Source organism: Emys orbicularis, chromosome 20 (assembly GCF_028017835.1).
Source record: "Emys orbicularis isolate rEmyOrb1 chromosome 20, rEmyOrb1.hap1, whole genome shotgun sequence".
NCBI classification, from domain to species: domain Eukaryota; kingdom Metazoa; phylum Chordata; order Testudines; family Emydidae; genus Emys; species Emys orbicularis.
Window position 1 is genome coordinate 22,692,167 of NC_088702.1, and position 22,516 is coordinate 22,714,682.

Genomic DNA, 22,516 nt, shown 5'->3' on the forward strand with positions numbered 1-22,516 from the left:
CGGCGGTTCAGAGCCCTAAGGTGGAAACCTGATGTGTCATTTACCCAACATGCCTACCACATTGGGAAAAATTGTGATGCCTGGGTATCAGGAGCAAATGTTACATCTCTGGAAGATCTGCTTTCCCTAGTAAAAATGGAGCAGTTTTTAAAGGGTGTTCCTGAGGAAATAGAAAGGTACATCCTAGATGGGAAGCCCAAAACTGTAACCGAGGCGGGGGAGATTGGAGCCAAATGGGTGGAGGTGACAGAAAAGAAAAAAGCTAGTAGCAGTTGGAGCGAATATCAGAAGGGGCAAGCCGAAACAAAACCTTATCACCGGGGACAACCCAAGGCCCCACCCACATCCCAAGGGAAAGCCCAGACGCCTTCTCACCCCACCACACCAGTCTCCATCAACCAACATCGCCCCGGTAATACCTTAGCAGGGCGATGTTTTAAATGTAATGAACTGGGGCATATAAAGGCTCACTGCCCCAAGAACCCCAACCGATTACAGTTCATTACACCCCAATCACACCAAAGATCCCCAGACCCAGACGCCTCTCTCATACCCTCGGAGCGAAGGGAAACCTTGAGAGTGGGCGGAAAGAAGGTTATCGCTTGGAGGGACACTGGGGCACAAGTGTCAACTATCCACCAATCCCTAGTGGACCCCAAACTCATCAACCCGGAGGCTACAGTGACAATTCAACCCTTCGTGTCACAGTCTGTAACCTTGCCTACAGCCAAGTTGCATGTCCAGTACAAGGGCTGGTCAGGAATGTGGACTTTTGCAGTCTATGACAATTATCCCATCCCCATGCTGCTGGGGGAAGACTTGGCCAACCATGTGAAGCTAGCCAAGAGGGTGGGAATAGTCACCCGCAGCCAGGCTAAGCAAGCTTCCACCCCCATCCCTGTTCCTGAGCCGTCCACCAGGGCCCCGTCTGTGTTACCAGAGACCCAAACAAAGGTGGTGGAACCGAAGCCCCTCTCCAGCCACTACCCATAATTGAGGTCCCATTTCAGCGAGTAGCTGTGGATATTCTGGGTCCTTTCCCAAAGAAGACACACAGAGGAAAGCAGTACGTACTGACTTTCATGGATTTTGCTACCCGATGGCCGGAAGCTGTACCCTTAAGCAACACCAGGGCTAAAAGTGTGTGCCAGGCATTAGCAGACATTTTTGCCAGGGTAGGGTGGCCCTCCGACATCCTTACAGATTCGGGAACTAATTTCCTGGCAGGGACCATGAAAAACCTGTGGGAAGCTCATGGGGTGAATCACTTGGTTGCCACCCCTCATCACCATCAAACCAATGGTCTGGTGGAGAGGTTTAATGGAACTTTGGGGGCCATGATACGTAAATTCGTAAATGAACACTCCAATGATTGTGACCTAGTGTTGCAGCAGTTGCTTTTTGCCTACAGGGCTGTACCACATCCCAGTTTAGGGTTTTCACCATTTGAACTTGTGTATGGCCGCGAGGTTAAGGGGCCATTACAGTTGGTGAAGCAGCAATGGGAGGGGTTTACGCCTTCTCCAGGAACTAACATTCTAGACTTTGTAAGCAACCTACAAAGCACCCTCCGACACTCTTTAGCCCTTGCTAAAGAAAACCTAAAGGATGCTCAGGAAGAGCAAAAGGCCTGGTATGATAAACATTCCAGAGAACAGTCCTTCAAAGTAGGAGACCAAGTCATGGTCTTAAAGGTGCTCCAGGCCCATAAAATGGAAGCGTCGTGGGAAGGACCATTCACGGTCCAGGAGCGCCTAGGAGCTGTTAACTATCTCATAGCCTCCCCCACCTCCAACATAAAGCCTAAGGTATACCATGTTAATTCTCTTAAGCCCTTTTATTCCAGAGAATTAAACGTTTGCCAGTTTACAGCCCAGGAAACAGATGACGCGGAGTGGCCTGCAGGTGTCTACTATGAAGGAAAAAGGAATGGTGGCGTGGAAGAGGTGAACCTCTCCACGACCCTTGGATGTCTGCAGCGACAGCAGATCAAGGAGCTGTGCACAAGCTTTGCACCGATTTTCTCAGCCACTCCAGGACGGACCGAACGGGCATACCACTCCATTGACACAGGGAATGCTCACCCAATTAGAACCCCACCCTACCGGGAGTCACCTCATGCCCAAGCTGCTATACAAAGGGAGATCCAGGACATGCTACAGATGGGTATAATCCGCCCCTCTAGCAGTGCATGGGCATCTCCAGTGGTTCTAGTTCCCAAACCAGATGGGGAAATACGCTTTTGCGTGGACTACCGTAAACTAAATGCTGTAACTCGTCCTAACAACTATCCAATGCCACGCACAGATGAGCTATTGGAAAAATTGGGACATGCCCAATTCATCTCTACTTTAGACTTAACCAAAGGGTACTGGCAAGTACCACTAGATGAACCCGCTAAGGAAAGGTCCGCCTTCGTCACCCAGGCAGGGGTGTATGAATTCAATGTACTCCCTTTCGGGTTGCAAAATGCACCCTCCACCTTCCAAAGACTTGTAGATGGTCTCTTAGCGTTATTGGGAGAATCTGCAGTTGCCTACCTCGATAATGTGGCCATTTTTTCTGATTCATGGGCAGAACACCTGGAGCACCTGGAAAAAGTCTTTGAGCGCATCCGGGCAGGCAGGACTAACTGTTAAGGCTAAAAAGTGTCAAATAGGCCAAAACAGAGTGACGTACCTGGGGCACCAGGTGGGTCAAGGAACTATAAATCCCCTACAGGCCAAAGTGGATGCTATCCAAAAGTGGCCAGTTCCAAAGTCAAAGAAACAGGTCCAATCCTTCTTAGGCTTGGCCGGATATTCTAGGCGATTTGTACCACACTACAGCCAAATCGCCGCCCCGCTGACAGACCTAACCAGAAAGAAACAGCCAAATGCAGTTCAGTGGACTAATAAGTGTCAAAAGGCCTTTAACCAGCTTAAGGCAACACTCATGTCTGACCCTGTGCTAAGGGCCCCAGACTTTGACAAACCGTTCCTAGTAACCACAGATGCTTCCAAGCGAGGCGTGGGAGCAGTTTTAATGCAGGAAGGACCGGATCAAGAATTCCATCCTGTCGTGTTTCTCAGCAAGAAACTGGCTGAGAGGGAAAGCCACTGGTCAATCAGCGAAAAGGAATGCTACGCCATTGTGTACGCGCTGGAAAAGCTACGCCCATGTGTTTGGGGACGGCGTTTCCAACTACAAACAGACCATGCTGCGCTACAGTGGCTTCATACCGCCAAGGGAAATAACAAAAAACTTCTTCGGTGGAGTTTAGCTCTCCAAGATTTTGATTTTAAAATACAACACATTTCGGGAGCTTCTAACAAGTGGCTGATGCACTCTCCCAGGAAAGTTTCCCAGAGTAAACTGGTTAACAATTGTTCTTGGAATAAAACATATTGTTAGTTTTTTATATAATCAGTAGTATGTCTAAATGTACATGTGTCTTATTAACTCTGTTTTCTCCTAGAACTCCAGGAAGAAATCACAGCCAGTGTGGAACCAAACGTCCAACACTATCTGTGATTTGGGGGGCGTGTCATAACTATAAAGGGAAGGGTAACAGCTCTCCTGTGTACAGTACTAAAATCCCTCCTGGCCAGAGACTCCAAAATCCTTTTACCTGTAAAGGGTTAAGAAGCTCGGGTAACCTGGCTGACACCTGACCCAAAAGACCAATAAGGGGACAAGATACTTTCAAATCTTGGGGGGGGGGGAAGGCTTTTGTGTGTGCTCTTTGTTTTAAGGGGTTGTTCGCTCTTGGGACTGAGAGGGACCAGACATCAATCCAGGTTCTCCCCATCTTTCTAAACAAGTCTCTCTTATTTCAAAATTGTAAGTAAAAGCCAGGCAAGGCGTCTTAGATTTACTTTGTTTTCTCAACTTGTAAATGTACCTTTTACTAGAGTGTTTATCTTTGTTTGCTATACTTTGAACCTGGGCTAGAGGGGGGTCCTCTGAGCTCTTTAAGTTTGATTACCCTGTAAGGTTATTTTCCATACTGATTTTACAGAGATGATTTTTACCTTTTTCTTTAATTAAAAGCCTTCTTTTTAAGAACCTAATTAATTTCTCCTTGTTTTAAGATCCAAGGGGGTTTGGATCTGTATTCACCAGGAGTTGGTGAAAGGAAGGAGGGGGGAAGGGTCAATTTCTCCTTGTTTAAGATCCAAGGAGTTTGGATCTGTATTCACCAGGGAATTGGTGAGAGGTTTCTAAAAGCTTCCCAGGGTAGGGAATGGTGGCAGCGGACCAGAACTAAGCTGGTAGTTAAGCTTAGAAGTCCTCATGCAGGCCCCCACTCTTGTACCCTAAAGTTCAAAGTGGGGATACAGCCTTGACAAGGGGTAAACAGTGAGGTGGCAAAATTTGCAGATGATACAAAACTACTCAAGAGAGTTAAGTCCAAAGCTAACTGCGAAGTGTTACCCAGTTTTGTGAGATCCCTTTGTAACAAAATGGCAGATGAAATTCAATGTTGATAAATACAAAGTAATGCACATTAGAAAACATAATCCCAACTATACATACAAAATGATGGGGCCTAAATTACCTGTTACCACTCAAAAATGAGATTTTGGAGTCATTGTGGATAGTTCTCTGAAAACATCCACTCAACGTGCAGCGGCAGTCAAAAAAGTGAACAGAATGTTGGGAATCATTAGGAAAGGGATAGATAATAAGACAGAAAATATCATGTTACCCCATATAAATCTATGATACGCCCACATCTTGAATACTGTGTGCAGATGTGGTCGCCCCATCTCAAAAAAGATGTATTGGAATTGGAAAAGGTACAGAGAAGAGCAACAAAAATGATGAGGGGGATGGAACAGCTTCCGTATGAGGAGAGATTAATAAGACTGGGACTTTTCAGCTTGGAAAAGAGACGACTAAGAGGGGATAGGATAGAGGTCTATAAAATGTTGAAGGGTGTGGAGAAAGTGAATAAGGAAGTGTTGTTTACTCCTTCCCATAACACAAGAACTGGGGGTCACCAAATGAAATTAATAAGCAGCCAGTTTAAAACAAACAAAAGGAAGTATTTCTTCACACAACACACAGTCAACCTGTGGAACTCTTTGCCAGAGGATGTTGTGAAGGCCAAGACCATAACAGGGTTCAAACAAGAACTAGATAAGTTCATGGAGAATAGGTCCATCAATGGCTATTAGCCAGGACGGGCAGGGATGGTGTCCCTAGCCTCTGTTTGCCAGAAGCTGGGAATTGGCAATGGGGGATGGATCACTTGATGATCACCTGTTCTGTTCATTCCCTCTGGGACACCTGGCATTGGCCGCTGTCAGAAGACAGGATACTGGGCTAGATGGACCTTTGGTCTGACCCAGTATGGCCATTCCTATGTTCTTATGCTCGAGTGTGGATAGCAGTGTGGCCATGTGCACGGGGAGATGTGTGTCCGGACTCCCTGTGTGGAGCCCCGCCGTGCCTCAGTTTCCCGGGTCCCACCGGGCTGTTGCACAGACCAAGTGATGAATGTCTGTGAGGCCCTCAGAGCCCGTGGTGAGAACTCCACAGAGAGGCCCAGGAGGTGTCATTAGTCATTCAGAGAAGCGTGGGCTAGGAACGGCGGGTGGGAAATACGGCCTGGGGTAATGCCCCAACGAGAAGGAAAAGACGTATTGACCGTGGCAGGGCTGCAGTGGAAACGCACAGTGTGTGATCATGAAATCAAAGGCTGTAGCACAATGCAAACGCACCGGGGGATTGAATTAAGCTCGTACTGGCACCGTGTGTTCTGGCATTTCCTAACTTCTCAGTGCTTGAGAGGGCAACCTCCATGGTGTGCTTGGAATGTAGATTTTTATTCCAGATTTTATATTTATACACACACACACACACACACACACACACACACACACACACACACACACACACACACACACACACACAAGCAAATTCGTATATGCCTAATGCATCTGACAGCGCCCCAGTCTCATGCAGACGGGCTCAGCAACAGGTAACCCAAACACAACACACTGGGGGCTTTTATTTTGGATCCTGATTTATTCGGTGAATTTGCTAATGCACACAGAGATTCCAGCCAGCCGTGAAGTACCGGGACAGACGCACACCCATACGCTGTGCAGACTCTTGGCTATGCAGCAGCCGCTTTGCATCACCCCAGCAGCACGGAGAGGCCTCAGATGGGGGGTAGCTGGGACTTCAGGCCTTTATTCACAGGCACCAGGTGCTGCGTGGGCGGTGCCGGGCGGGGGTCAGGAGAGCAGCTTCACCAGCAGTAGCCCAGTCAGGCCAGGCAGGTAGAGGGCAAAGGAGAATTTCCCCAGAGCCGGGCTGGCTCCACTGTGGGTTTTTTGGGCGGGGAGGGTGGGTTTGGATGAGGTGGTTGTTTTGGGTGAGGTAGTGGGTTTGGTGGTGGTGGTTGTAGAGGTGGGCATTGTTTTGTGGATGGTGGTTGTTTTGTTTGTGGTAGTTCTTTTGGGGGTGGTGGTTGTCTTGGGGATGGTGGTGGCGGTTGTGTTGGGGGCGGTGGCGGTGGTTGTTTTGGGGGTGGTGTCGGTTGTAGCGGGAGTGGGGGTGGTGGTGGTGGTTGTGTTGGAGGTGGTGGTGGTTGTTTCTAGAGAGGCAGGGGTTGTGGGAGGGGGGTTGGTGGGTATTTTCTCCGCTGGAACAGATTTCCCCCAAAAAAAGTCAAATGTGTAGAGTGCCATAGTCAGGATGGCTCCAGGTTTAATGGCCTGAGCAGACGCAGTAGCGCAGCCTTTTGCTTGAAATGCTGATCGAGATGAATCTGATGGATGAAATCAGCCTGTTAATCAACCAGGCAGCTCTGGTTCCTTCTCTGCCCCCATAACTTCTGTCTCTACCATCCAGTGGTTCCCACCTCTGCCTCCCATTCCCACCCGCCCAGTGCTCTCCCTGCTCTCGCTGTAACTGGCCAGGGCAGGGCGGGTGTCTGTTCCCCTCTTGCCTCCCCCGCGCCCCTTTCTGCAGCTCCACAAGAAATTGAAGCTGGAGTTTGGGACCCAGCAGATCGATGGGGGCAGCTCCTTCCCCAGCACCCGGCCCCCCCGGGGAACACGCCTGGCTTTCACCGTGCCCGGCAGCCCCGACCACTCGGTTCAGTTATTTTATAAACACCCCAAAGTGCTGGGAGTCCTGGACACACACTGAGAACAGGAGCTTCCGCACTGAGCAATAGCTTAGCTCCACCTTAAACATACAGGGGGTGGGGTTTAGTGGTTAGAGCAGTAGGGCTGGGACCCAGGACTCCTGGGTTCTCTCCCAGCTCTGCATCATCAACATAACATCCCTTCCCATGGTAAGAGACTGTGTTGTCATAACTCCAGGAGCAGGGCGGCATCACTGAAGGAGGGGGGAAAGGAAAGGAAAGGAGGAGGTGAGGAAGGGAAAACTTCCAAGTTCCTCTTTCCCCTCCGGCCAAAAACCCCTCTTGGCGGCCCCCACCTGCCCAAGGGCCCAGCACAGACTAGTTTTCACCAGCTCTCTGGGGAGTTCCTGGGGTGTGAGATTCCCGGGGTAGCTCCCACACTGCGGCCAGCTGGCAGCATTTACCTTGGTATAGAAACCCAGTGAAATCCATGCAATAGGTCTCGTCCCCGGTACAAGGGGTGATTGCGCTGTTGCAGATAGTGAAGTTCAGAGCAAAGCAGGTTGGGCACTGCAGCCCGTTCTTGGTGGTGCTCCCTTTGGGCACTGAGAACCGAGAGAGAGAGAGAGACGGTCACAGGGTGCGTTAAACCTCGTTCAATCTGGGGGATGTGCCCTGCATTGCCTGAGCAGGTGAAGGCCCCACCCCCAGCCCCATGGCATTTCTCCGTCTGTCTGTGACACGACTGTCCTTGAACGCCGTATCCGATCAGTTCCAGACCCCGGCGAGTTTGAAGGTGGAGCCTGACAGGTTCAGGGAGGTTTAGATTTGAGCCCATCCCGGCTGCTGCCCCTCTCTCGCATGCAGCCCTCGCCCGTCTGATTTCACATGGGCCCCGACTGTTCCACCCCCTGGTTTGGAGACCTGCCAGCGACAGGCATTTCAGTGGCGACAGAAATGACATTCGAGTGAATGGACGTTGGGGGCAGTAAAGGGGAGAAATGGGAAATAATATACCTGTGCCGGGGCTTGTCCACATGAACCATTCGACTGTGGCAAGGGGGGCCAGGGTGTGAATCGACCCTGCACCAGCCTGCCACGGCCTAGCTGGCCACGTGCACCCTGCTGATGCACGTGAACCATTCGTTAATATGCTTTGAGCTAGTGCCCTTCCAAAGCACCCGAACGGTCACGTGCATCGGCAGGGGGCACACGGAGAGCTGGATTCACACCCCAGCTCAGCGCCTTCTGAACTGTTCATGTCAACAACCCGTTAAAGAGGGACGGAAAAACAGACCCATAACTTACCTCCAGGTACAGCCGAGTTACAGTTATCTGTGTTGCATCGTGTGGTGTTGATCCTCACATACTGGCCATTCCCAACAGTGAAGGAGATGGGGACTTCGATGTCACTCTTATAGCTACTCAGACACTGTTTGTAGAAGTACGTGTTCTGTGTCCCATCTTTGTTAAAGACAGAAAAAGAAAATGAGAGGCTGGGAGGGGAACCTTGAGTAACAGCAGGGATGTTATTTTACCTCCATATTTTTCCCTGGGGCGATTCTGCTGGGATTCTGTGTCTAGTTAGGGGGCCCACAATTCAAGAAATTAAAGAGGAACCTGGATCTAAACTACACCCCAAATTGCATCAGCCAGCCTGAGGTTAAAGGATTTTGTGTGTGGATAGTAGGGAGCGGTGGGGGGGCGGGTTAGGGCTAAACCTCGGGTCACGGCCCACATGAACTCTGCTGTGAAGCCGTACCCTGAGTGGGTGGAAGTTTTAATAAACCCATTTGTGACTGTGCTGGGAAAATTTCCTGACTGTCGTGAGAGGCAGGTGTGCACATATGGGGATAGATAGATAGATAGATAAAGACAGACCACGTTAAAGCTGATGCTGTGCTTTGCATCCTTCTTAAAGGGTAAATGGAAGGAGCCATTTATTCTCTGTAATTCAATGGAAGGATGAACAAAACCAGGTGTGTAACTCAGATTTTCGATTCCAAAGGGCAAACGTTGAGAAATGAAGGGAACTAATGAAATCCGCTGGCGTGAGGACCTCAGGTAGTTGAACATGGAGACGGTTTGGAATCTCTTTAAGTCAAATGGCAAATGGCAAAAAGTATCTTGAATTTGCATCCCAAGCAAGGGGAAGAACCGCGTAAGGCAGGGCTCCAGCCCTGAGCAGGTGACTAACAGCTTCAGACAGCACATTGGGAGCAAGGTGGCAGTGTACAAGGGATCTCAGCGCCAATTTCTTTTTTTTAACACGATTCAGAATGTGCATTTCCACCCAAAGCAGCTTCGCTTGTTGCAGCGCAGCCGTCCATTGTGGGGATAAAGCTCAAGGGGTGAAATCCTGACGCCACTGAAGTCAATGGGAGATTTACAACTGACTCCAATGGGGCCAGGATTTCGAACCGCCGTGTCTTCCAATCGCTACATAAGACACCGTAACGTTGCCTGAATAAATGAAGCGTCGAGCACAGACTGAGTGTTCTGTGCCGGGTGAATGTGCTTTGTTGATGGACTGTTTGGGGTTGGCCTTAGCGATGAGGATGGTGACAGACTGCAGGAAAGGATGTGCCTGGGTTGACAGCAATGTCACCTACCCAGTGTATTATCTTCTGCCACGGAGAGGCAGCCACCAGTAGCCTTGTTGACTTGGCAGGTTCCTGGATTGAAACTGCAGGTCTCCGTTTGGCCAAAGCACGTGTCACATGTCAGGGTCTCACCTGGAGAAAGAAGAACAAGTGTTTCCTTCTTACTGGGGTGTGACAGTGTCACTCTGACACGTCCCTTAGCCCCAGTCTTCCCCCTCTGCTCCAAACAAGCCGAGGGGTTAACAGACCCGATTTCCTCCCGGACACTCAGCAATTACACACTTTCAGCCCCTGGGCCAGCGGTATCCGGGGTTCCCATTGGGGACGGGTGAAGGGGATGGTGTTCTTCCCAAGCTCCGCCCACAAAATAAGCTCCGCCCACCCCAGATGCGGCTCCCGTTGTGCAGGTATTCACAGTACTGGAGAGTTGCTCACTTCGCAGCATGTGTTGGCTGAGTTCATTGCACGGCCCGGGGCTCCTGACAGCCCCCCGTGGTCCTCACAAACTCCTTGTGTGCCCCTCCCACCCCCTTCTATTTCATGGATACCATGCAACCCCCTCCACCCCCCACCTCATGCCAGGGGCTCTGTGTGCCCCCCATTTCCCCAACCCCCATATCAGGGTCCCCCATTCTTCCCCATGCCAGGGCTGCTGTATGCCCCCAATTCAGCTCACCTTCCCCCCCACTATCATCCTTCTTTCTGTCTGGGAGATCAGCTGCCCAGGGTGTAACATATTAAGCTCCATGGGGACGCTGGGCAGTGCTGGGCTGGGGGGAGTTGATGGGCGGGAAAATGTCAATGGTCCCATCAACAGGTTCTTTGACGTACACACAGTTACAGAGGTGGTTGGCCAGAAGCCAAGGGGTTCGGTGTGTCCCCGATTTCCCTCTTCCTGTTTTCTGATTTCCCCCAAAGTCAATGTGGTTCGGCTCAGTGATGCCTAGAACATCCCCTGACATTTTGGAGTCAATGGAACGCAGCGTTCAAAAGTTATTTGGTTGCATAGAAATAGGGAAAAGCCACTGATGTGAGTGCAGCCAGGCTCTCTGGGCTGCCAGCCGGCCAGGGCTGGCCTTACAATGAGGCAAATTGAGGCAGACGCATCACTAGGACACAGAGTGTAGAAAATTGTGTCTGCTGCTGGTGCCTATGTATTCTCTCTGCTCATGAGAAGGCAGCAAATCACCAGAGAGCATTCCATAGGTGGAAAGAGCTTGAGATGAGACTAAGGTTAAAGGCCACCATAGATGATCAGCATCAAGAGAAGATTGGATCAGAGTCTCTTTACTTCCTCAAAATTGTGGAGCTGATGACTGAGTTTGATGCTGTACTCCAGGAGCATCTAAGGAGAGTCATCATTCAAGAAATGTACACACACCACTACCTTGGAAAAACAATTCAAAATGAGATCATATAGTTACTGGCAACAAAGTCAAACAGAAAATTGTGGCAGATCTGAAGTCAGCAAGATACTATTCTGGACTGCACACCTGACATCAGCCATACGGAACAAATGACTTTAATGGTGCGTTTTGTAACAACAACAGAACCTAGTAAAAATGTCCCTTCAATGGTGACTGTCAGAGAGCATTTTCTAGAATTTATTGACATTGATGATACTACAGGAGCTAGTATGACTTAAAAAGCTGGAAGATACAGGAATTGCGATAGCTGACATGAGAGGTCAGGGCTATGATAATGGTGCCAACATGAGAGGAAAGAACAGAGGAGTGCAGACACGGATCCAAGAGTTAAATCCTGTAGGTTTTTTTGTCCCATGCAGTTCTCATTCATTGAACTTGGTGGTCAGTGATGCAGCATCAGCTTCTAGTGAGGCTGCTGAATTTTTTAATGTAATTCAAAGCATCTATGTATTTTTCTTGGCATCAACTCATCCATGGCAAATTTTGAAGCAACATCTGGGAACATCCTCTCTGACACTGAAACCACTGAGTGCCACATGATGGGAAAGTCGAGTGGAGGCGATAAAGCCTATCAAACACCAAATTGGGAAGATAGATGATGCCCTAGTTGCCATTATGGAGGATAATGGTATGACAAGAACTGTTCGTGGGAGAACAGTGGCAGAGGGAAATGGAATCACCAGAAACACACATAACTTCAAATTTCTGTGTGGCGTAGTGTTGTGGCATGACATACGGTTTGAAATAAATGTTGTAAGCAAGAGACTCCAAGGTGTTGACCTTGATATAACTGGAGCAATGGAACAACTGGACAATGCAAAGTCATACCTACAGTCTTACTGGTCAGATGAGGGATTTCAAAACATTCTGAAGAGTGCAGAGATATTGGCAGAGGAACTTCACACTGAAACTATTTTCCCACGCATTCAATTATACAAGAGTAACCGAAGAAGAAGACTACATTTTGATTACAAGGCACGGGATAATCCCATAAGAGACCCCAAACAACAATTCAAAGTTGAATTCTTTAACCAGGTGCTGGATTGTGCAATACAGTCAGTTGAAGAACGTTTCATGCAGCTCAAGGAACCCAGCAGTATATTTGGGATGTTGTATGATATTCCAAAACTCCTCACTATACCTGAAGAAGACCTACACCAGCAATGCAGGGCACTAGAGACAATATTGATGCGAGTGATTTAGGTGATGAACTGAAAGCCCTTTCAAGATACATTTCAGCAGGATCAACTCCAAAGGCTGTTCTGGAATATATGTGCACAAATAATATGACCACCCTCTTTCCAAATGCTTTTGTTGCTCTGCGCATGCTTCTAACACTTCCTGTAACAGTTGCCAGTGGAGAACGCAGCTTCTCCAAGCTGAAGTTAATAAAAACACATCTGCGCTCCACAATGATACAGGAGAGGCTGGTCGACCTTGCAACCATCTCAATAGAGCATGAGCTGGCCCAGACTGTGGACCTTCAGCAGGGAGCAGTTCAAATCTTTGCAACCAAGAAGGCATGGAAAGCACCACTTTGATTATTCAAACAGATAAAAATGCCAGTGTTTACTATGCAGACAAGAGAAGTTACATTTGCTGTTCAGGCGTTTGAAAGTTAAGTGTTACTTAAAATTTTTGAAGAAGGCATTTTAAGTTGTTAGTTCTCCTTTATTGGCGTAGGTAGAAGAGCCGTACCATGAAAGGAGTAGAACAGGAAGAAGGCAGAATTGAGACCTTTCAAGGTTTTGGCCCAAGCGACGGGGCATGGGGGCGTCATTTGAGCTCCCCACCTCAGGTACAAAAATGTTGTGGGCCGGCCCTGCAGCCGGCCAGCAGAGGGGTCTGACAGAAGGGTTTGGGGTGCAGAAGCCAGCTGTCTTGGCCCCTAGGCTCGTGGGGATTGCTCCCCATTGGGAAGGTTCTCTGATGATCTGTCCAGGGTGGGTTACATGGCCACAGCAGCGGATGACTCACCTTGTGCACTCATTGTAGCTAGGAGAGCAGGGAGAAGGCAGAGGATGAAGGAAACCATCCTGGTGCTGGTAGGCTCACGGGGCTGGGCTCGGAGCTGAACGGAGCTTCTCACGGCTGACACAGCGAGCTCTGCCAGGGGGGAGGAGGAGACAGTAAAGACCAAAATGAGGATGGAAAGGGAATTCTAGCAGAGATTTGGTGGGGAAAGCACCAGGGATCAGAGCTGCACAAATAACCGATTTTTTGGTTCACTGGCAGTTCCAAACGATCAGGAAATAAAAATCGTTTTCGGTTGAACAAAAATTCTCATCCGACTGAAAAGCCGAACAAAAAATGGTTTTGGTTCATTTTCAGGCATTTAAAAACATTCTTAAAATGGTTTAAAGATAAATGTTGCCGTCAATTTTGAAATGACATTGAGTTGAAAAAATCAAAACATTTAATTCTGGAATTGTGAAGAGAAAATATTTTTCTCAGAAACTACAAGGAGTCCGGTGGCACCTCAAAGACTAATAGATTGATTTGGGCATCAGCTTTCGTTTTACCCATGGAATCTATTAGTCTTTACGCTGCCACCGGACTCCTTGTTGTTTTCCTGGATACACGGCTACCCCCGATACTTGACACCATGCATTTCTCTCAGCTCTTTCATGCCTAGAAATAACAGAGTGGAACTCCAGGGTAGAGCTCTGCGTGGGACCATATCTCCTGAGATACGTAGACACAAATGTTCACGGTGAGCCTTCCGGCCCCAGTGAGGATGTGAATGGTGAGAAGATGCCTGATCTTCCAGTTAGTAAGGCCTGGTCTACACTACCCGTCTGAATCGGCGGGTAGAAATCGACCTCTCGGGGATCGATTTATCGCGTCCCGTCAGGACGCGACAATCGATCCCCGAATCGACGCTCTTACTCCACCAGCGAAGGTGGGAGTAAGAGCCGTCGATGGGAAGCCGCGGAGGTCGATTTTGCCGCCGTCCTCACAGCGGGGTAAGTCGGCTGCGATACATCGAATTCAGCTACGCTATTCGCGTAGCTGAATTTGCGTATCTTAAATCGACCCCCCCCCCCGTAGTGTAGATGTAGCCTCAGAGGGCAGGTGACCTAGCAGCTACTGCAGCATCCATATCTCCATCTGAAATGGATGTAACCATGCACATTCCTGAAGAAAAGTGTAGATCAGAGAAGAGTGTGGTGGAGGCACAAGAGACAGCTGCTGCTGAGTTTAGTTCCTTAAGTCTAGATGATCCAGGACATGGTGGCGTCATTTGAGCTCCCCGCCTAAGGTGCCAAAAAGTTGTGGGCTGGCCCTGTTACTGCCCTACAGTGAGGGAGCTTGTCAAAGTCTTTTTGACAGTCCAAATCAATTATGTCAACTGGTTCTTCTCTTCTCTAAACCTGGGACGTTCAAAGAAGCCGAAGGGAGTTCGAGGCCCGACTCCCAATGAGTTTCAGCAGACGCTGGCACCCTCACTGCCAGTTTTGCCTTTGAAAATCTCCCTATTTCGCTCACACACATGAGTGAGGTTTCTTTTCCTTTGCACAAACTGAGCCTCTTTATCCCTGATTTATCATCATCATGGGCTTTTACAATGGGAGCTTGCACTTGAAATATATCTCCAGCCTTTACAAGCTTTGCAGCATATCATGAAAGATTACAAACCATAATTTTACACAGCTTAAAAACTCTTACCTTCCGTTCACCTCCAAGTTCTCTATAAATTGAAGAGATGCACTAACCTGTCTAGCACAGCTCCTTTCCTCTCTATATAGTCCAAAGACAGAATCGGATTCATATATACATAGGGAGTAACAGTGAATGATTTACTGAAATGTAATATATTACACGACCCTCATGTCTTTAAATACAATTCAGACTGACCCTTTATCAACCCATCAGCTTGTGTTTTATAGAACTTGTTCCATACAATCAGCTGGTTCGTGCAACAGAGATAAGAGGTGATATTCAGCTTAGTCACAAGGGTAGATGTGCGACTGTTTGCACATTAGAGGTGTTTAGCCAGTTCATCGGGTGCTGGAAATCACACAATGGCCAATTGACAGCAGCCGGGGACCTGGTTCCATTGACAATAATGGAGCAATGGCCGATTGACACCAAATGGGGGGTCCACTGAAACTATCCCAAGGAAACTAAGGATGGCCATGGAGTTGGCTCCATTACGACAGCTCCCCTCCCATTCCCAGAACAGGTTACTAAATAGAAAATGTGTCAGCATGAATGTTTACACAATTTAATGATATCCTTATCATTAAATTGTGAAAACATTCATGCTGACACATTTTCTTCCTTGCCCCATGTCAAGGGCATTGCAGCAAAATGGGTCTCAAGCACATGACATCGCACCCAGTTGGGGGAATTTATTTATAGAATAACTGAGCGGTGAAGAGCATTTCGGCCTTGGATGTATTTCAGGCCAGTTTTGCTCCCTGAGGTTGTCGAGGTGGGTAGGGGGCTTCCAGACGGAATCCAGGTGTTGGGATCTTCAGGAATCTAAAGAGAGAGGGTGGTTGGAGATCCACGGATGAAAAGTGTGATGGAAAAGCTGGGGATTATTTATATCCATGTATTAAAGACAGTTGGCAGCTTTTCAAGGAGACGTTATTAAGGGCACAGGAGCAAACTATCCCACTGCGTAGGAAGGATGGCAAGAGACCACTCTGGCTAAACCAGGAGATCTTCAATGAGCTGAAACTCAAAAAAGAGTCCCACAAAAAGTGGAAACAAGGTCAGAGTATGAAGGGTTAATATAAAAACACAACACAAGCATGTCAGGACAAAGTTAGAAAGGCCAAGGCACAAAACAAGATTAAACTAGCTAGAGGCAGAAAGGGTAAGAAGAAAACCTTGTACAAATACATTAGAAGGAAGATGAAAACCAAGGACAGGGTAGGCGCATTACTCAGTGAAGGGGGGAAAGACAATAACGGACAATGGAAATGGCAGGGGAACTAAATGATTTTATTGTTTCAGTTTTCACCAAAAGATTAGTAGCAATCAGACGTCTTACGTAGTGAACACCAGTAAAAATGAGGTAGGTTCAGAGGCTAAAATAGAGAAAGAACAGGTTAAAAAAATGCATAGACAAGTTAAATATCTTCAAGTCAGCAGGGCCTGATAAAATACATCCTAGAATACTCAGGGAGCTGACTGAGGAGATATCTGAGCAATTATCTTTGAAAAGTCATGGAAGACAGGAGAGATTCCAGAAGACTGGAAAAGGGCAAATCTAGTGCCAATCTATAAAAAGTGAAATAAGGACAGCCCGGGGAATTACAGACCAGTCAACTTAACTTCTGTACTTGGAAATATAATGGAACAAATAATCAAGCAATCAGTTTGCAAACACCTAGAAGATAACAAGGTGCTAAGTAACAGCCAGCATGGATTTGTCAATAATAAATCATGTCAAAGCAACCTGATAGCTTTCCTTGACACGGTAACAAGCCTTGTGGAATGCAGTAGATGTGGTATAATCTTGACTTTAATAAAGCTTTAGATACTGTCTCCCATGACCTTCTCATAAACAAACTAGGAAAATACAACCTAGATGGAACTATTATAAAGTGGGTCAAAACCGGATGGAAAATTGTTCCCAGAAAGTAGTCCTCAGTGGTTCACAGTCAGGCTGGAAGGGCATAACGAGTGGTGTCCTGAAGGGATCAGTTCTTGTCTGGTTCTGTTCAATGTCTTCATAAATGATTTAGATCATGGCATAGAGAGTTCACTGATAGAGTTTGTGGATGATACCAAGCTGGGAGGGGTCACAAGTGCTTTGGAGGATAGGATTAAAATCCAAAATGAGCTGGACAGACTGAAGAAATGGTCTGAAGGAAGTAGGATGAAATTCAATAAGGACAAATGCAAAGTGCTCCACTTAGGAAGGAACAATCAGTTGCACACATACAAAATGGGAAATGACTGCCTAGGAAGGAGAACTGCGGAAAGGGATCAGGGGGTCATAGTGGATCACAAGCTAAGTATGAGTCAACAGTGTAATGCTGTTGCAAAAAAAGCAAACATCATTTTGGGCTGTATTCGCCGATTAAGCCACAACTGGAGTGTTGTGTCCAGTTCTGGGCGCCACATTTCAGGAAAGATGTGGACAAATTGGAGGAAGTCCAGAGGAGAGCAACAAAAATGATTAAAGGTCTAGAAAACATGACCTATGAGGGAAGATTAAAAAACATGGGTGTGATGTTGCACTCCATAAGCTTTATGGAAGTATGCTTATGAATATGATATAACTGCTTTATGCTAAATACCCCTTGTATGGTGTCATTAGACAGTTTGTAATCTACTAAGTGTGTTCATCCTATTTGTTTTCATGTATTATTTCTATATCTGGAGTTGGGAGAATAAGATATAAACTTGTATCACTGATGGAAACATATTAAGTGGAGGCCATTAAGGATGCCCCAGTTGTAAATGGCCTGAGCCACTTAAAAGCCTTCCTGTGTATGTGTGGGCCAGCCCATGGGGAATGGAGACTAGGGGTCTTACAGTGAGATGTGACCATGTCACCTGATTCTGAAATCCATCTTAAACCTGGTACTTTTCCATTTAGAAGGAGGGGTGGGGACCAGAGAGACAAAAGATTCCCACCTTGTGCCAAAGCTCTAAAAGGGAGTGGAGCAGGACAAAGGGGGCTTCCAGTCATGAGAAAACCCCTTCTTACTACCAGAGATGTCTGCTGGAACAAACAAGGACTGTACCAGGGGAAAGGATTAGGTCCAGACGAGGAAGGAGTCTAGTCTGTGAAAGAAGCTTATTAGAACATCCCTGAGGGTGAGATATTACCTGTAATCAGTTTCTTAATGTATTAGGCTTAGACTTGCGTGTTTTTGCTTTATTTTCCTTGGTGACTTACTTTGTTCTGTCTGTTATTACTTGAAACCACTTAAATCCTACTTTTTATACTTAATAAAATCACTTTTGTTTATTAATAAACCAAGAGTAAGAGATTAATACCTGGGGGAGCAAACAGCTGTGCATATCTCTCTATCAGTGTTATAGAGGGCGGACAATTCATGAATTTACCCTGTATAAGCTTTGCCACATCCTGTATAAACTTTATACAGAGTAAATTTGATTTATTTGGGGTTTGGATCCCATTGGGAACTGGGTGTTTGGGTGCTGGACACAGGTAACCTGCTGAGCTGTTTTCAGTTAAGTCTGCAGCTCTGGGGGTGTGATTCAGACCCTGGGTCTGTGTTGCAGCAGGCTAGTGTGTCTGGCTCAACAAGGCAGGGTTCTGGAGTCCCAAGCTGGCAGGGAAAGCAGAGGTAATTTCAGCATATCAGATGACAGTCCCAAGGGGATCTCTGTGACCAAACCCGTCACAATGGGTTTGTTTAGTGTGGAGAAGAGAAGACCAAGGGGGGACATGATAATAGTTTTCAAGTACATAAAACATCGTTGGATCTAGACTGTTCTCAGTGGTACCAGATGACAGAACAAGGAGTAATGGTCTCAAATTGCAGTGAGGGAGGTTTAGGTTGGATATTAGGAAAATCTTTTTCACTAGGAGGGTGGTGAAGCACTGGAATGGGTTACTTAGGGAGGTGGTGGAATCTCCTTCCTTAGAGGTTTTTAAGGTCAGGCTTGACAAAGCCCTGGCTGGGATGATTTAGTTTGGATTAGGTCCTGCTTTGAGCAGGGGGGTGGACTAGATGACCTCCTGTGGTCCCTTCCAACCCTGATATTCTATGCTTCTATGATTCTATATTACAAGGAGAAGAATGAAAAATTGTTCTCGTTAACCTCTGAGGACAGGACAAGAAGCAATGGCAATTTGGATTGGACAAAATTCTTCCTTTTGTTTGTTTTAAACCTGCTGCCTGTTAATTTCATTTGGTGGATACTAGTTCTGGTGTTATGAGAAGTAAATAGCACTTCCTTATTTACTTTCTCCCCAACAAATCATGTTCATCCATGTGTCTGACCATTCTGTTCATTATTCTAGCTTCAATCAGTTTGCCCGGTACTGAAGTCAGGCGTACTGGCCTGTAATTACCAGGATCACCTCTCGAGTCTTTTTTAAAAATTGGCGTCACATTAGCGATCCTCCTGTCATCTGGTACAGAACCTGATTTAAATGATAGGTTACAGATGACAGTTAGTAGCATATCCGCAATTTGACATTTGAGTTCCTTCAGACCTCTTGGGTGAATAAAACCAAGTCCTGGTGATTTATTACTGTTTAGTTTATCAATTTGTTCCAAAACCTCCTCTAATGACACCTCAATTTGGGACAGTTCCTCGGATCTGTCATCCAAAAAGAATGGCTCAGGTTTGGGAATCTCCCTCACATCCTGAGCTGTGAAGACCGATGCAAAGAATTCATTTAGTTTCTCCACAATGGCCTTATCGGCTTTGAGTGCCCCTTTAGCCTCTCGATCGTCCAGTGGCCCCACTGGTTGTTTAGCAGCTTCCTCCTTCTGATGTATTTAAAAAACATTTACTATTACTTTTGGAGTCTTTGGCTAGCTGTTCTTCAGATTCTTTTTTGGTCTTTCTAATTCGATTTTTACACTTCATTTGCCAGAGTTGATGCTCTTTTCTATTTTCCTCACTAGGATTTATCTTCCACTTTTTAAAGGATGCCTTTTTGCCTCTCACTGTTTCTTTTACATTGCTGTTTAACCACGGTAGCTCTTTTTGGTTCTCTTACTATGTTTTTTTAAATTGGGGTATACATTTAAGTTGAGCCTGTGTTATGGTGTCCATAAAAAGTTCCCATGCAACTTGAAGGGATTTCACTTTTTGCGCTGTACCTTTTAATTTCTGTTTCACTAACCTCCTCATTTCTGTGTAGTTCCCCGTTCTAAAATTAAATGCTACAGTGTTGGGCTGCTGTGGTGTGTTCCCCCCCACAGGGATATTAAATTTAATTACATTATGGTCACTATTACCAAGCGGTCCAGCTATATTCACCTCTTTGACATGATCCTCTGCTCCACTTAGGACTAAATCCAGAATTGCCTCTCCTCTGGTGGGTTCCAGGACCAGCTGCTCCAAGAAGCAGTCATTTATGGTGTCAGAAACGTTATCTCTGCATCCCGTCCTGAGGTGACATGTACCCAGTCAATATGGGAATAATTGAAATCCCCAATTATAATTCAGTTTTTTATTTTTATAGCCTCTCTAATCTCCCTGAGCATTTCACAGTCACTATCATCATCCTGGCCAGGTGGTCGGTTATATATCCCTCCTGCTATATTCTTAATATTCAAGCATGGAATTACAGTCCATGGAGATTCTGCGGGACAGTTTGGTTCATTTAAGATTTTTACTTCATTTGACTCTACGCTGTCTCTCACATATAGTGCCCCTCCCCCCCCAGCACCATCTGCTCCAAGCGAGCCGAGAGGTTAATAGACCCATTTCCCTCCCGGACACTCAGCAATTGCACAATTTCAGCCCCTGGGCCAGCGGTACCAGGTGGGGGGAGGGGGCAAATTGGGGACAGGTCAAGGGGATGGTGTTTTCCCCAAGCTCCGCCCACAAAATGAGCCCTGCCCACCCCAGATGTGGCTCCTGTTGTGCAGGTATTCACAGTACTGGAGACTCGCTCACTTCGCAGCCTGTATTGGCTGAGTCCATTACAGCCGCCCGGGGCTCCTGGCAGCCCCCCGTGGCCCTCACAGACTCCTCGGGTGCCAGTCCCACCCCCTTCTATTGCAGAGACGTCATGTAAGCCCCCCCGCCTCATACTAGGGGCTCTGTGTTCCCCCCATTTCCCCTCCCCTGTACCAGGGTGTAGCGGGGTGGTTACCCGCTCCTGCCTTAAAAGGGTTAAAACAGTCCGGGGAGAGGGCTGTGGCAGGGAAGGAAAAGAAGGGCTGATTGGGGAAAGCAGCCTCAGCTGGGGGCCATGTCCCAATCAGGCCGAGGCTGGCTTAATAAGGGCCCAGCTGGCTCTTATAAGAGGGCAGTGGGCCAGGAGCAGGCAGTCCCCCTCTAGCTGAGGAGGGAGATGGACATGGCTGCCTGACTGCTAAAGGGTACTGGAGTGGAGCAGGGCTGGGGAAAGGCCAGAGGAGCTGGGGAGCGCCGGGCCAGCAACTCCCGAGGCTGCAGGGCCTTGCACAAGGCCCCGGGAGGTACTGGGTTGCAGGGAAAGGCAGCAGGTCAAAACCTCCCTTGCCTATGATGAGTGGCTTATACAGACTGCAGTTGGCCCCAGTGAAAGGGGGCTAGATGGTGACTGGCAGGCAGTAGCCCATAGGCTGAGGCAAGGTGGGGATAGAGGGTGGGGGTTACCTGGGGAGGGGAGACCCAGATCTGTGGGCTATTGCCTGGAGGGGCAGCACCCCAGGTAAAAAGGCACCGGGGTCCGGGAGGGACATGGGGGGCCAGCAGCAAGTGGGACACCGTCCTGCAGAGGGCGCTCCGATGGCTGGAGAGCTAATTCCCAGAGACGACCAGCAGGAGGCGCCACAGGGGTGAGTCCCACACCCACCACACAGGGTTCCCCACTTTTCCCCCCATGCCAGGGGTGCTGTGTGCCCCGCATTTCTCCTCCCCCCATCATCCTTCTTTCTGTCTGGGAGATCAGCCACTCAGGGTGTAACATGTTAAGCTCCATGGGGACGCTGGGCAGAGCTGGGCTGGGGGGTTTTGATGGGCTGGACTATGTCAATGGCACCACCAACTGGTTCTTTGATCTGAACACAGTCAGAGGTGGTTGAAAGTGTGGCTGGGCTGGCCAGACACCAACGGCTATGTGTGACAGAATTGTCAGACACATGTATGAACATAATTTGTTGGGGAAGAGTCAACATAGTTTTTGTAAAGGGAAATCACGCCTCACCAATCTACTAGAATTCTTTGAGGGGGTCAACAAGCATGCGGACAAAGGAGATCCAGTGGATATAGTGTACTTAGATTTTCAGAAAGCCTTTGACAAGGTTCCTCACCAAAGGGTCTTAAGCAAAGTAAGCTGTCGTGGGATAAGAGGAGAGGTTCTCTCATGGGTCGGTAACTGGTTACAAGATAGGAAGCAAAGGGTAGGAATAAATGGTCAGTTTTGAGAATGGAGAGAGGTAAATAGTGGTGTCCCCCAGGGGTCTGAACTGGGCCCAGTCCTATTCAACATATTTATAAATGATCTGTAAAGGGGTAAACAGTGAAGTGGCAAAATTTGCAGATGATACAAAACTACTCAAGAGAGTTAAGTCCAAAGCTGACTGTGAAGTGTTACAAAGGGATCTCACAAAACTGGGTGACTGGGTAACAAAATGGCACATTAAATTCAGTGTTGATAAATGCAAAGTAATGCACATTGGAAAGCATAATCCCAACTCTACATATAAAATGATGGGGTCTAAATTAGCTGTTACCATTCAAGAAAGATCTTGAAGTCATTGTGGGACAGTTCTCTGAAAACACCCACTCAATGTGCA

The 22,516-nt window shown here is 47.6% G+C and overlaps 1 protein-coding gene across 1 annotated transcript; it reads right to left on the reverse strand.

Moving 5' to 3' along the window:
- Positions 1-6,227: 6,227 nt before the first annotated feature.
- On the reverse strand, positions 6,228-13,149 carry LOC135892136 (phospholipase A2 inhibitor and Ly6/PLAUR domain-containing protein-like). The gene is made up of 6 exons (XM_065419832.1): positions 13,092-13,149; positions 9,697-9,819; positions 8,393-8,548; positions 7,549-7,689; positions 6,523-6,763; positions 6,228-6,324 (listed from the first exon to the last, which is right to left on the reverse strand). The coding sequence occupies exons 1-6, from the start codon at positions 13,147-13,149 to the stop codon at positions 6,228-6,230; spliced, it is 816 nt and encodes a 271-aa protein (XP_065275904.1).
- Between the last annotated feature and the right edge of the window lie 9,367 nt (positions 13,150-22,516).

What these genes read in the sequence shown, in the direction of transcription:
- LOC135892136 (XM_065419832.1), bottom strand. Translation starts at nt 13,149, where the DNA reads ATGGTTTCCTTCATCCTCTGCCTTCTCCCTGCTCTCCTAGCTACAATG. An exon ending in TAACTCGGCTGTACCTGGAG is followed by an intron (nt 7,690 to 8,392) that starts GTAAGTTATGGG and finishes CTCGGTTCTCAG; the next exon opens with TGCCCAAAGGGAGCACCACC. An exon ending in CCCGCTACAACCGACACCAC is followed by an intron (nt 6,325 to 6,522) that starts CCCCAAAACAAC and finishes CCCCGCCCAAAA; the next exon opens with AACCCACAGTGGAGCCAGCC.